At 45.9% G+C, this 13,415-nt stretch overlaps 1 protein-coding gene across 2 annotated transcripts in view; it reads left to right on the top strand.

The window, feature by feature from the left end:
- RHOA (ras homolog family member A) overlaps positions 1-13,415 on the top strand; it is a 457,527-nt gene that overhangs the window by 153,462 nt on the left and 290,650 nt on the right. For both annotated transcript variants that reach the window (XM_069644166.1, XM_069644165.1), the window contains exon 2: positions 7,433-7,590. In XM_069644166.1, coding sequence (XP_069500267.1) covers positions 7,435-7,590 — 156 coding nt within the window. In that variant the 5' untranslated portion in view covers positions 7,433-7,434. The remainder of the gene's footprint in view (positions 1-7,432; positions 7,591-13,415) is intronic.

The raw sequence follows: 13,415 nt of genomic DNA, 5'->3' as shown, positions 1-13,415 counted from the left end.
TGGTGGATGTTGTCCGCAGTGCTTCTCCCTCCGATGAATCCCGCTTGGTCTTGGGTCAATGATGGATGGTAGGACTCGTGCCAGCCTGTTTGTCAGTACTCCCCAACACACACTTTTACACCTTAAGACCAACTCTGATACCACATCAACAAAAATATTTAATCTCATTTGGCCGATAATTACTTCAAGTTTGGCTGACACTCTAGTTTTTTACCAGAGTTAAATGAGATTTTAATGCAAAAATATAGCCCAAATAAAGGAGATTTGAGACTTCCGGAATTGCTGTCAAATTAAGATGCCAAATATCATTCCTGTATTTCCTCTGCTTGTTGAATACGAGAATCAGACTTCTCTGGATTAATAGCCAGCTTATTTTCCTTGGCATGTCTTTCCACTGAATTTAGGGCTCTCTGCAGACCTATTGGAGTAAGGTATAAAAGTCAAGATCATATGCTTAGAGCAGCCAGCCTATATTTATCACACTTTACTTCGGAGGAAACACATTTGGCAAATTCAAAGCCTTCACAATGTCAGCAATATACACATTCAGTAGTGAGGCCATTGCACACGATTGTCTGTTCCCCCCCCCCCCCCCCCACCAACCCCAAACTCCTTAGTCGCAGCTCGTTTGGAAGGCTCTGTAAACCCCGTGGAATGCCCCAAGCATGGAGTTTGTTCCACAGACCTTGTTGGTCAACTTTATCGAAAGCGTCTAACATGTCTAAGCTGGCTACAACAAAAAGCGTTTTGTTTTTTTAGGTCACCTTAACTAAAGGGTAACAAGCAAGCCGTTGGGGGCAGTTCCCAGCCCCTTTCTAAATCCTATTTGTCTAATGTGCACAATCTGCGGTTCGTCAGCCCATGACGTGAAATCATTTAACAAAGTTGCAAAGATGTTCCCCACTTAGTATTAGGGAAATAGGCTGATGGCTCATACCTTGGGCCCCTCTTATAGATTGCCCAAATCGTGGCACTGCACGATTATAATTCCAATCTGTTTTCTGCAACAATTTGTTTGAAAAGCGCCAATAGGAGCTGTGCCCAGAGATCAGGGTGGTGTTTTAGCATACAGTGGGACACATCATCGTGCCTGGAGACCCTAGAGTTATTCTAACACATAATCATGTTCTTAATTTCATCATGGTTCCAATTTATCAGCCAACGTTTAACCCTCATAATGGTGGCAGAGGCTCCTCATTCTGTGAGGAAGCACACTTGTTTAAGTGAGCGAGCCACTACTTCCATACTCACATTAGACTGTAACCTTTGTTGGTCTTGAGGGCAAATCAAAATTGCCCAAATTATTTTCATCTTCAGTGCAGAAAGAGAAAATTACTTGGCTCTGTTTCATATAGTGCAATATTTCGTATGTTTTCAACACATTTTTAAAGATGCCCTTACTTGCAGCCTCTTTCATCCCAGCTCAACGTACTAAACCTTAATATCGCCCTTTTTCGCCATCTAATCTCCTGCTTCCTGCCTCTAATGACCACATCAAATGTCTTTCTGTAGGCACAATGCAGTGTCTCCATAGTCCAACAGCTAACTGGCGTCAAAGGTCCCCTCCACTGTTACAGTAAAGCTGTGAAGTGTTCTTCTAAATTGGGCACCTCATTTTGCCCCTCTACCCATTTATCCCAGTACCTCTTCACCAGGCTATCAAAACGAACCATGTTTTTTACTGCCTGTGAAACACTGTTGCCCTACATTAGCAGTTATACCCAGTGCAAGCTAAGTAGTTAGACTAGTGTACATTATTATCCATATTAAAATCAACTATCAGTTTTGCCTGGTCACTCTCATCTCGGGCATCCTGCCAATATTAAAGATATCAACCAGTTGAAAGAGTGAATCTGTCATAAAAAAAAGGGCTGCACCAATTGTTTCCACACTCCAACCCCCCTCCACATTTCCACTTAGGCGCATAAGATTCCATTGCTTCATAAGATTCGACCACATAGCCCCCCCTTGCAGCTTTCAGAACCCCTGTCCCGACCCTACTGCTGGTGAGTCATCCATATTTTTAGAGCCCTTCAGTCTCCCAAACAAATTACTAGGAGTTTGGCTACTCTCGCGCCAACGAAAAGGTAATCTAATTCAGGTTGTAAGACATCCATGGTCACAATCCGATTTACGTATACATTGATGAGACATTCAATCGCATCATATTCACACACCAGCTTTAAAACACAGGTTAAGACCATCTGAAACAGTTTTCCATTGATGGAAGATCCACCTCGTGGTGTAATAGTAGGCATTAAAGCTCCGTATGGCCTCCCCTTTAAACCTTTCTTTGCTTTATTAAATGAGACGCAAAGCCTTCTAATGAAGGGGCTTCCAACAGCCAGGTGTCTTAAAAGGCTCCCATTGATCCTTTTGCAGAAAACTATTAAACCCTTGGGAATTCCAGCTCACAAGTTTAGTTGAAATGTTTTTGGGACCCGAGCACGACGTCCAGCCCTCAACCTCAGAATCCCCCCACTCACCTATCTACATGCTGCTCCTGTACCTGGGAATTGTTACGGTTTGAGCACTTGTCCCCCTGATCAAATCCCTCCAACCTGTTACCAATACAATGTCTTAATCTACAACCGTCCCCGTTCATCAAAGAAATAAAATCAGCATGGGTCTCTTATTTCTAATTATGTATTGGTGCCTGAGTATAAGGGATCCAGGCCCACTTCCTTGTGCCATGGCATTACATGGAAGAATGAGCCTGTTACCCTCCTAGTACGGAAGTGGTGTAGTGTTTCTCTTAGGAGTAGGCTGGCTCTTTTGGTTGGCGCATGTCCTAATAAATGAAATCCGTCGTAAATCGATTGAGATGTGTATATATATAAGACAAGTCTTAATTGATTAGATATCGTTTATTCAAGTTAAGTTCTTTTACTAAGTCCTGCTCCTTCTGCCAACACATGTTACGACCAATCTTTGGTCTTCCTGTATGCTGGGCTATATAATCAAAGTCATGCAGTATCTATTGCTGCTTAATTTACTCATAACCATATGCTTCTAATTTGATGTATTGCATTTTTTAATCTCAGTAATCTCCTTTAGCATCGGGTTTAAACGTTCAGTGAGTCCCTGTTTTGCCGAGGGACTGCTCCGGTGCCCCACATGATCCCGATCATGCTTGAATGTTACTTAGCCCAGCGCAGAGAGACAACAGAAATTGGTCGAAACGCGTGTCTGCAGAATGGGCAAGTGCAAAATGGCACTTTGTACGAGAACTTAATTGGAATAAACAAGTGAAACGATAACTAATCAGCTAAGACTTGTCTTGTATACATCTCAATTGACTTAAAATGAATTTGATTTATTAGGACATGTGCCAGCCCCCTCCCCATTGTCACCTACGAGGTATGGGGATACCTCAATAAGGCACTGTCTAGAAGCAGCAGTCCACAGCTAATTGCATAGATTTGATTAAGCGCAGCCATCCAAGAGCTCCCCTTCAGTCCGAGTCATAATATTTATCTTATCTGCCATAGGCAGGGTAGAATCTTGAAGACTTTGTTAATGTATTATATTGGGAGCCAATCTCAAATAAGTACCCCATTCTTAATTGAGTGCAGCATGATCAAATTCAGTGTGAGCTTTTCTCAGATGCAAACGTGACCAAATTTGGTCCTCCACAGACACAGTTGATTTCGCCTGTACCACATCTCGATTGTTTGGAACCCTAAGTTGGGGAACCATGTGTAGCAGTCTCAACACTTTGAAACGATTTAAAAAGGGGCTCTCTGCCAGCTATTTTGTTATAGTGAACTTTGTTTGAACTTGAGGTTTTACTGTTCCACCATTTCCTGCCAATATATTGCAATATAATACTTGTTCATCAAGGGCGCCACGACTGTGTGCCAAATGAGCATGCTGAATGTAGGTGTGCGTGCGTGCCTGGCTAGGCCCGGCCCGGGCTCCAATGGGAGGGCTCCATCCCGACTTTCCTTTCGGGCCGGTATCTTCGGATGCCACGGGCCCCACCAGGATGGCACAGGGCAAAAAAATCCCCTTTCCATTTTGTCTGCACCACGCGGGCGAAATGGAAAGAAATGCCCATATATGAAAAGGAAATAAACACGGCCCATATGGTGGCTCGCCAGGCCGCGTTCAATTTTTTTCCTTTTTCTGGGGGAGCCAGGGATTTCATGGGCCTGTCCCGTGGTTGGCTCCTAGAGCCAGGCCTGAACCCCAGGCTTGGCCCTATCCATGAAATCTCTGGCTCCCCCAGCTCTAGCTGAATGGCATCACTCAGTCTTGTAGATTCCAACGAGCCTCGTGCCTCCTCTTCTGAGACCTTTTATAGCCTCATTAAAATTCTCCTCCTCCTTCCAGATCAGCCCTCGGTCTTGATATGGATTCCTGTTGTGGGCTCTGAATCCAATTTTCAAGTTCACCCTTCCACATCTATGGATTTTAACCTGTTTTTTATTTTTTGCCATTCGGTTTAGGCCTTTGTTCTTGGCCGGACGATTCAACTCCAGTAGTAGTTGACTTTGTCGGTGATGACACTGGATCAGTTCTATTTTGCTGAGAAATCTCTAGTTCCATCATGAATGGATCACATGAATAGCCTCCATCTCTCTGAATATCTAATGGGGAAAAAAACTTCATACCATCAACTGCTTGAAGGCCCTGCAATGCTGCATTAGAACCAGTTCAAGCTTCAGCAGAAAAGGGCAGGGAAGATCCTAATTCTTGCTATTGGTCACCAAATTCTGGAACTCTGTCGCATGGAAGTGTACCAGTTCCCTTTTTTGGAAACTGCTGAACACATGGGCCTTCGTAATTACTAGAACGATCAAAGCTGACCATGGGGTTTGTCTATTATGCATCCCAACTACAGACACCAACTACTGTGCCTTAGTCTGAAAGCTCATTTTCTAGCCACAAACATTGGTTGCAGTCTGAGGATACAACACTCCCATCTGAAGTTTTTACTGAGCCCTCACTACCTTTTCTCCATTTCCATTATGTTTCGGCCTCGCTAACACCTTTGCTGCATGCACCAATCTGACTCTTCCTCTTCCCTACTGCAATCCTCTTCAAAGCGTCCGAAGCTCTCCTCACCTTGAGGTCTCCAATATGGATAACCCATCCAGCATTCCTTTGGATCTGCACTGGGCACCAGTGTTCTGCATCTGCCTCCATTACATCACAAACTCTAAATCCAGCTTGATCTGGGAGAATAATTTCGTGAGAAGATTGGTGCCTTGACTATGCATCCAGAACTCACCATTGCTCTCCACAGATACTGGAAAAGCTTTTGACTGAACTGAATGGTTGCACCTGCTCCACATCCTGACAGTTTGGCTATAATGGGGCATTTGTTGACAAAGACTGTTGAATGAAGTCCAGGAACAATCTACACTAGCCAAGTTGTTGCTATGCTTTCACTCGTGTAGAGTGGAGCGTGGCTGGGGTACCCAGTTTCCCCTTAAGTTTTGCCATTCTGTGTGAACACTTGCCATGTTAAGTGATAGACAAGCAGATCGCAGCTACAACCATGGGCCAACAGAAGAATATATTTTGCGGTTGAACCTCTTCCCCTCCGTTCCAATATAAAGGAAGAATGGCCCCACATCTTGGATATTTCATCAGTATTTGGCAACCTACCTGGATACAAAATTAACACTGACGGTTGTGGCCCTCACTCCAGGATGACTACCTGGATTGAAGAATCAGCCAACTAAACATTAAACTCATTTGAACCATAACGTACTTCCTCCAGAAACCCCAGTGTTCTTAAACTCCAGAGAAGTGTGAAGTGTGGAAGGTGTGATTCACAGAAGATTTTGGTATCCCTGACCCAATGTGACACCATCTGGCTCAATGGCATTTGCATCAGCCACAACTCCTTCGGGCCTTCCTGGGACTTCAAATGCTTCATGTTGTAGCTGGCTTTCATGAGTTTACATGCCTTATTTTATCATGCAAAAAAATGACTTTTTATGCCAGTAACTCTCAAATGTGCAGCAGCATTCGGCTATGCTTTTAAGCGAATGATTAAATTAATATCCTGGAATTTTACAAGAATCTGGGGATGCTTATAGTATATAAAACCTGCGTGGACCTGCTATGTTCCTGGACAGTGGGTACCCAGAGATGCAAACCTCTACATATAGAACTCTCCAATGAACCTACTGGTTTTCGCTTCACCTAGCTCAGCTGAATGACCTGCTCCACTCTTCTTGCAGGAGAGGCTTCTCATCCAACAGCATACTCGTTCACAGATTTTTGTGATTGTCCATCTGTGCAGAGGCTGTGAGAGGAAGGATTGTGAATATGGTGGACCGCTTATGGCTGATGATGCTATGAGTGACTCGTGCGATCTGGGAGAATGTGACGCAAGACACTGTCCAACCAGCTGAAAATAATTGCGATGTTTGGCTCCGTCTAATGCCAGGAGCGTGAGTCATGGAAGAACACCATTGACACCTGTTTTGGGAGTGGTTGGCCCTGATGTTCAGTGCTTACACTCAAACATCTTTTAAAAATGGGTACCATGTAGTTGTTGGTCTGGATACAGTAATCTATCTTCAGCCATTCTTGTCTCCGAGTCATTAGGTGGGAGGGATTGGATGATTGCAGGAGGGGGGGTTGTCGCTGTAGATGGATCTGTACTCTACCCTCAGCAATTCTTGCATGCATTCTTTTTAAATATTGTTTTTAAATGCATGGCGGCTACCATCCGTTGGTCTCTGTGGCCTCTGCTTGCTTTATAGTTTACTATGTTTGAATGCTCCAAAGCTGCTAAGTTTTTAAATCTGCTTAAATAGCCGGGAATCTGATATTGATTGCTTAAAATGTAAGTTCTTGAAAAACAGCCCACCCATATGAAAAGGTGTGATTTCGGCCAAGGTTGCGACAATAAACTGCAGCGCTTGCAATTGTTGGGACTCCATTGCTTTCTGTCATATTGACCTGCTTTTAATCAGGTTAGCTTACCTTTGAGCTAAAATCAAAATGTACAACCTTCGCCCCTCATGCCACTTGACTCGCAAGATGCTGCATGCCACCTGGTACAGCTGTATTCCCTCCTCTGTATCCTACCCCGCTGGTTCTGTTACAGCTGAAACGCTTCGTTAGGCATCTGTATTGTTGTATACCTCTGTAAAGCGATATGCATCTGTATTGTTGTATACCTCTGTAAAGCGCTATGCATCTGTATTGTATACCTCTGTAAAGCGCTCCGTTGCTTCTTGAAGCTAGGTCCGTGCTCACTGAATACCATAATGACCGTAAGGAAGCCTTCCCCTATACACTCGTAGAGGCAGATCCAAGCAGTTATTGGCTTTATTGTAAAGTGTTTTTTAAATTTTTTTTGGGGGGGGGAGGTTGTTGTGAAGGTGTCTGTTGAAAATTACGTTGACTGCTAGAAATGTAACCCTTCCCGAACCAGTATGATATAACATTGTTGCCTCATTTTCAGATATGGCAGCCATTCGAAAAAAACTAGTCATAGTGGGAGATGGTGCCTGTGGAAAGACCTGTTTACTGATTGTATTTAGTAAAGACCAGTTTCCTGAAGTCTATGTGCCTACAGTATTTGAAAACTATGTTGCTGATATTGAAGTGGATAGTAAACAGGTAAGACCTGCACTCCAGGTATTTTCAATAACCTATTTGCTAACATAGTTTTTGTTTAACTGTTATTGGATGTGGTAGTGTGCATCCTACCTGCAGTTTTTGTAAGTGGATTGTGGGTGAGCTGGGGGAATGAAAAATCGCTGGACTAAATCAGTCAGTTTACTTTTGTGAAGAGCTTTTTAGATTAAAGGTTGCATTGCAGTTGTGTAGTAGAAGAGTGGTAAAGATTTGCCTTTTTCTACTGAGAAGAGCAATGAAGGGTATGTGACCGGGCACAGTGTGAGCCCAGATTATGTACCAAGGTTGGGCTCTCTTCATGATGCAGCTTCGCAGATTTTGAGTAGATTTGGATCAAGCGGCATCATGCCATGCACTGCTCCCTGTGTTTTCTACGAGTGGCACATGGAGGCAATTGAGGAAGTAAACCTACAAAGCTCAGAGGATGAACAGTTCGATACCCACTCCATTGTGGGTGCACCATTGGTGGAAAACGTCTGCTGCCTGAAGTTTCTTGGTGCCATGCTGTGCAAGGAGATCTGATAACGGGCCCTGTACGCCTGCTAGGTTTTGGCATCCTATGGCCAATGTAGTTGGTTTGTAAACTTGGTGTATTTTTAGTATTGGGTGCAAACTTGATAGTTTGTATTTTAATGTTGCATCAAGTGCACTCTTTTTAGTTATCCTTCAGTCTTAGATTTGGTTGTTATCCATGTAATTCTGGAAAAGGACAACCATAAGAAGCTGCTTGTTTGACTCGCAAGACAATCATTTTACAGATTGAAATCCGCAATTTCATTCTCTAAATCTATTAATGATTGGATCAGTTACTTATTATTTTTCTCAAGGTTTCAAACATAGTACAAAAGCAAATAACTTGTGTTGCATGCATTAATAAAAACTTGCAATAGCGTGCCATGGACTGTTAAAGGCCCTAGCATAGCGAGGTGGGACTTTGATGAGCTCAAGGGCACTTTTACGGTCTGGTTAGTTCACAAGAGAGCAATATGGCTGCTAGCACCTAGGCATGACATGCAACGTGTTTGGCATCAAAGGGGTGTGCTCAGCGCAAGTTCCTAGCGTCCCTCTTCCATTTGTGACCTTGGAGCAGTCAAGGGAAGCTAGGTGGCTACGACTGACCAGTGAAGGCTTTGTAAAAGTGAGGGTGAGGTGATGGTGCTATTGTGTGAATTGAGGCAGACCAAATCAAAGGAGGGGCGGGTGTGTGGAGGGAGGTCGAACTGTTAAAGTTGGTGGCTGACTATCTTCAATGGAAGGTGCGCTGAACCCAATATTGGGCTTTGAGTGCAGGAAGATCCCAGGAAGTAGTGTCCCTGGTAAAAACTTCCAACAATGTATGGGTGTTTCATAGAAATGATTTTTCATTTTTACATGGATTCAGTGGCCATAGTTTAGGCTAACTACGTGTTGCCTATGAGAATGTTCAGACAAACTTTTTTTTCCATCAATTTCTTGACACAAAATCCAAGTTTCTGTAACTTACTGTATTAACTGAAGATATTTATGTTTTGAAGGCATTTGTACATAAGCTGCAAATTAGCCTTTGAGACTTAAAACAATATCTGATGGTGTTCCCTGAAAGGAGTAGAATAATACCGAACATATGTTCAGTTTTAATTCCATTGGTTACAAGAAGAGTATGCATGGAATGCAGTACTGGGATGCCAACTTATCTTTAGGGAAAAATGAGGCCAGGAAAGCTGCTTAATGGTGCTTATTCACAAATCTAGCAGTGTTAGAAATGGCCTATGGAGGCATGCATTACCACAGGCCGTGTTGCCATGTTTGCACATTTTGACAATTTGCAAGGAATTTTAAAGGAATGTGATTACTTGGATCTCTGTTGCCTTCATTACTATTGACCATGTAACCTCTCAATATCTGGATGGGCCTTGCTGTAACAGCCTTGCAGTGGTTTGCCTCCAACTAACTACTGCAGCAGTTGCAAACTCTTCAAGATATGCTCTAACAGATTCCAATGCTGGCCAGTAACCTGTGTAATTCCACATGGCTCTATAATGTCCCCTGTCATCTTTCACCTCTGGGGTCTCTCCTTGGCAACACTCTGCATCAAGATAAACCCATACACACAAGAAGCTTTACCTAAAGATCAATTTGCACAAACATCTGCTAGAGCACAGTCAGTCCTTCGTTCAAGTGCCTGGCTGCCTTAATTCTCTTTGGACATCTGAGCAACCATGCCTAAGCCCAGAATTGGCTGACTTGAACTCTACCAATTCAAACCAGTGCAACATTTCTTGGCTTGACCATGAAATGTTTTCTCTATGCAAAAATCAATTCACCAAGAAGTCCAAAACGGCATAGTCCCGACATGCGCTACTTCACAGATACCAGCCTTTTATCCCTGCCCTAGTTTCAGAACAATTGTCGAAGTCCTGATCCTCTCCCAATTGGTAGGTGGCCATGCTTACTTGCAGGAGTTCCAGGTGCTACCTTGCCACCTCCTGAAAGCTCTCCAGCACACAGCAGCACGCATCCTCGCAGGACTAGGAAATTTGAACCACATAACCCTGCACTAGCTATTATTTTGAGCATGCATAATGTTAACCTGCATCTCCTACAAAGCGGTCGAAACCAAATCGCCATTCTACCTGATGAGAAAACTGCCATTGCTGGAGTCCAGCGATACACCAGAAGTCGCATCACCAGGAAATGAGGTGGGGGGTGTAGTAAGTTTACTACTATGTAATCTGTTTCTAAAACAAGTTACCAATGCAGAGCAAACTGGCCTTCTCCAGCATGGGGTCTGGCATGGATTCACATGCTCATGAATATTCCCCCGTCAGGCTGGGAATCCTCTGTAAAAAGAATTTTCACTTGGCTTTCCACCATGACCGAAAAGAGGCGATGCCTCTTCAAACTCTCAAATGTGGACTAAGTAACGTGTACCTGGAGGATAAACGCCACAAATGTCAGTATTGCCTGCATCTGGACCACGATGAGGAGGGATGCAAGGTCTGCTGTCATTTTTTCGAAAGACCAAGAAGGATTGCTACAGCAAGCTGGCAGCATGGTTGAAATCAGGTAAGGACTCTCCTCTGGGCATGGTCATGATTCCCTCAGGACCGGGTGGTCCCACAAACCCCCCCCCCTAAGGAAAGATGTCAAGGTCCTTTGAGGATGCCCCTCCCTTGGGTGTCCAAAAGAAGGCAAGGCCGCACGCCACTGATCCCATTGGGTTTCACTGCTGCTGCGGTTCCTGGCTTGGGATGGACGAGGTCGCAGTCACCGACCACATCCACGGTGAAACTACCAGTGTGGGCTCTCCCTCTAAGAGAAAGTCCTTGACTCCTTCAAAACTCTGCTTACCATCGGCAGACAAGGCGACGGAGAGATCCACAGTTGGCCCTTTGCTGCCTCCCTCGGCAACGCCATCAGCCTCTCAACCAGCAAAGACAACATAATCGTGGTCCTGAACGGCCACAACTGCATCAACTACTTCCATTAACCACGCCTTTGACTATTCCTGGCATGCACACGGATACGACTGCTCCAGCGATGGACACCGACTAAGCCAATGACTTCTGTAAAAGCTGACTGGGAACCAGCAGGCGCGGATGATCTGTGCAGGTCCTCTTTGCCGGATGAGGTCAGCTCCTTCCACACAATATCCAGGGCCTCTGAACTTTTCCAACTTGTCCCTGAATATTCAAAAAGGGAAGGGTTCCTTTTATCAACGTTGTGAATCCAGACAGAAGACAATCATGGCGTCCCCTTGTTGGACTATATCTGGGATGAAGGCCTAGCCCTGTTGAACAATCGGAGCACCGCTCCACCCAAGCGGGACAGGCTCGTGAAGAATTATAGGTTCCCGGACTCTGCCCCCAAGTGCCAGAGGTCCCAGCCTTCACCCAACTGTGGTCTCAGCCGCGGCCAGGAAACGCTCTGCAAACCCATTGTCCTCGTCCCTGTTGCTCCCGGACAAGGAGGGGAAGAGCTGGACACTATGGGGGGAAGAGGATAATCTATATGCCTGCCAGCACCAATAAGGCTGCTAATACCCTGGCCATCTTATCCCGCTACGACTAGGAACTGTGGTATAAGCTGGGCCCTATCCTGCACTTTCTATCCAACTACAAGAAGGCAGAAGTTCTTGAGCTGTTCCAGGAGGGAGAAGTGGCCTCGGGCCACACCATCCGAGATGGTGGTGGACATTGCGGACCCCGGATTCTGTCAGATGGGCAACAGTGTCCCTTCGTCGGTAGGGTTGGCTGAAAGCTACCAACTTCAGGCTGGACATGGTCCAAGGTGTCAGACAAAACCTATTTGGCAAGACGGTCGTCAGGTCTCTCCAAATTATCAAGCCTGACACAGACTGCACATTCACTGGGTACCCTGCAGCAACGTCAGTAGTCCTTTCGTTCCTCAAGAGGAAAGTCCAGCAGGTCCTCCAAGGGCTACACCACCCCTTATCGGCAGCCTTCTCGTGCAAGAGGCGTACAGAGGTCGCTTGCAGGCATTGCGACAGCAGAGGACTGCGTTGGCGCTGCTTGCAGGGTAGGGCCCGACACCGAAACAGGCCTGAACCCGCTGTGGACTCAGTCCCCCACTTGTGCACCCCAGTGGGCAGTCGGCTGGCGAGGAAGACCGTGGAAGACCATCGCCACCGACAGATGGGTGCTGGACGCTCTCACAGGCACACCTTGGAGTTCCAATGCAGGTGTCCTTGTATTCCCCCTGTGGCTCGACAAGAACAGCACATGGCGCAGTTGCTGCAGGAGGTCCACGCCATGTTAAAGAGGGCGGTAGAGCCTGTTCCCTGCACCTGCGGGGCTCTGAGTGTACTCCAAATACTTTCTGGTCTGAAAGAAGTCAGGAGGGTGGAGGCTGATCCTGGATTTAAGACACCTCAACAAGTACTTGAAGTCCCAGAAGTTCAGGATGGTCACGTTGCACGTGTTCAGTTCAGCCAGCTGGAGGAAGGCGACTTCCTGGCGTCGCTTGACTTGGAGGACCCCTGCTTCCACGTCCCCATCCATCGGAAGCCCTGCAAGTTCCTGCGGTTTGTGGTCCAGGGGTGACACTATCAATTCAAAAGACTGCAAGGGTCTTCACAAAGTGCTTGGTGCCTGCAGCGGTGCATCTTCATCTGAAGGGCATCCACGTCTACCCTTACCTGGACGATCGGCTAGTCCAATCCCGCTCTGATACTTGGGCGAGCCAGCACATGGCAAGGACCATTTGTCTGCTGACGGATCTGGAATGCTCCATAAATTATCCAAAGTTCTGCTTGGAACCATCGCAGAACGCTCTGTTCCTGGGTGACCAACTCAACAGTAACTTCCACCAAGTTCTGCATCCCGAACCAGGGCGGGACGCAATCTCTGGCACTCTCTAGGGAGGCCCAGGATCTGTGGCACTGGGCCATTCGTCTGGGCATGTTTCTCGTCCCTCTTCACCTGGCGGGTACGAAGACCACAATCGCAGACTTGCTCAGAATTGAGCTACGTTTTTGTCACGAGTGGGAGCTTCGCCAGTACCAAGTTCATCTTCTGTTCCAGGAATGGGGTCTACCCCAGATCAACCTTTTCATGATGAATTCCAAGTGTCAGAAGTTCTTCTGCAGGTTCTTGCATTCGAGGAGAATGGGGGGAATGCAGTCTCATTCCTGTGGAGGGACTTTTCCTGTATGCTTTACCTCAGTTCCCTTTCCGGCTACGAGTGATCAACACACTCGGTCACTGCAGGATGATACTCCAAGGTCCAGTGTGGCCGCAACAAGTCTGGTATCCAGATCTACTGCAGCTGTTGGTGGCCCGTCCATCAGGATGCCACTACTTCCTAAT

Source organism: Ambystoma mexicanum, chromosome 2p (genome assembly GCF_040938575.1).
Source record: "Ambystoma mexicanum isolate Mex_15411 chromosome 2p, UKY_AmexF1_1, whole genome shotgun sequence".
Lineage (NCBI taxonomy): Eukaryota > Metazoa > Chordata > Amphibia > Caudata > Ambystomatidae > Ambystoma > Ambystoma mexicanum.
This window is presented reverse-complemented; position numbering and strand designations above follow the sequence as displayed.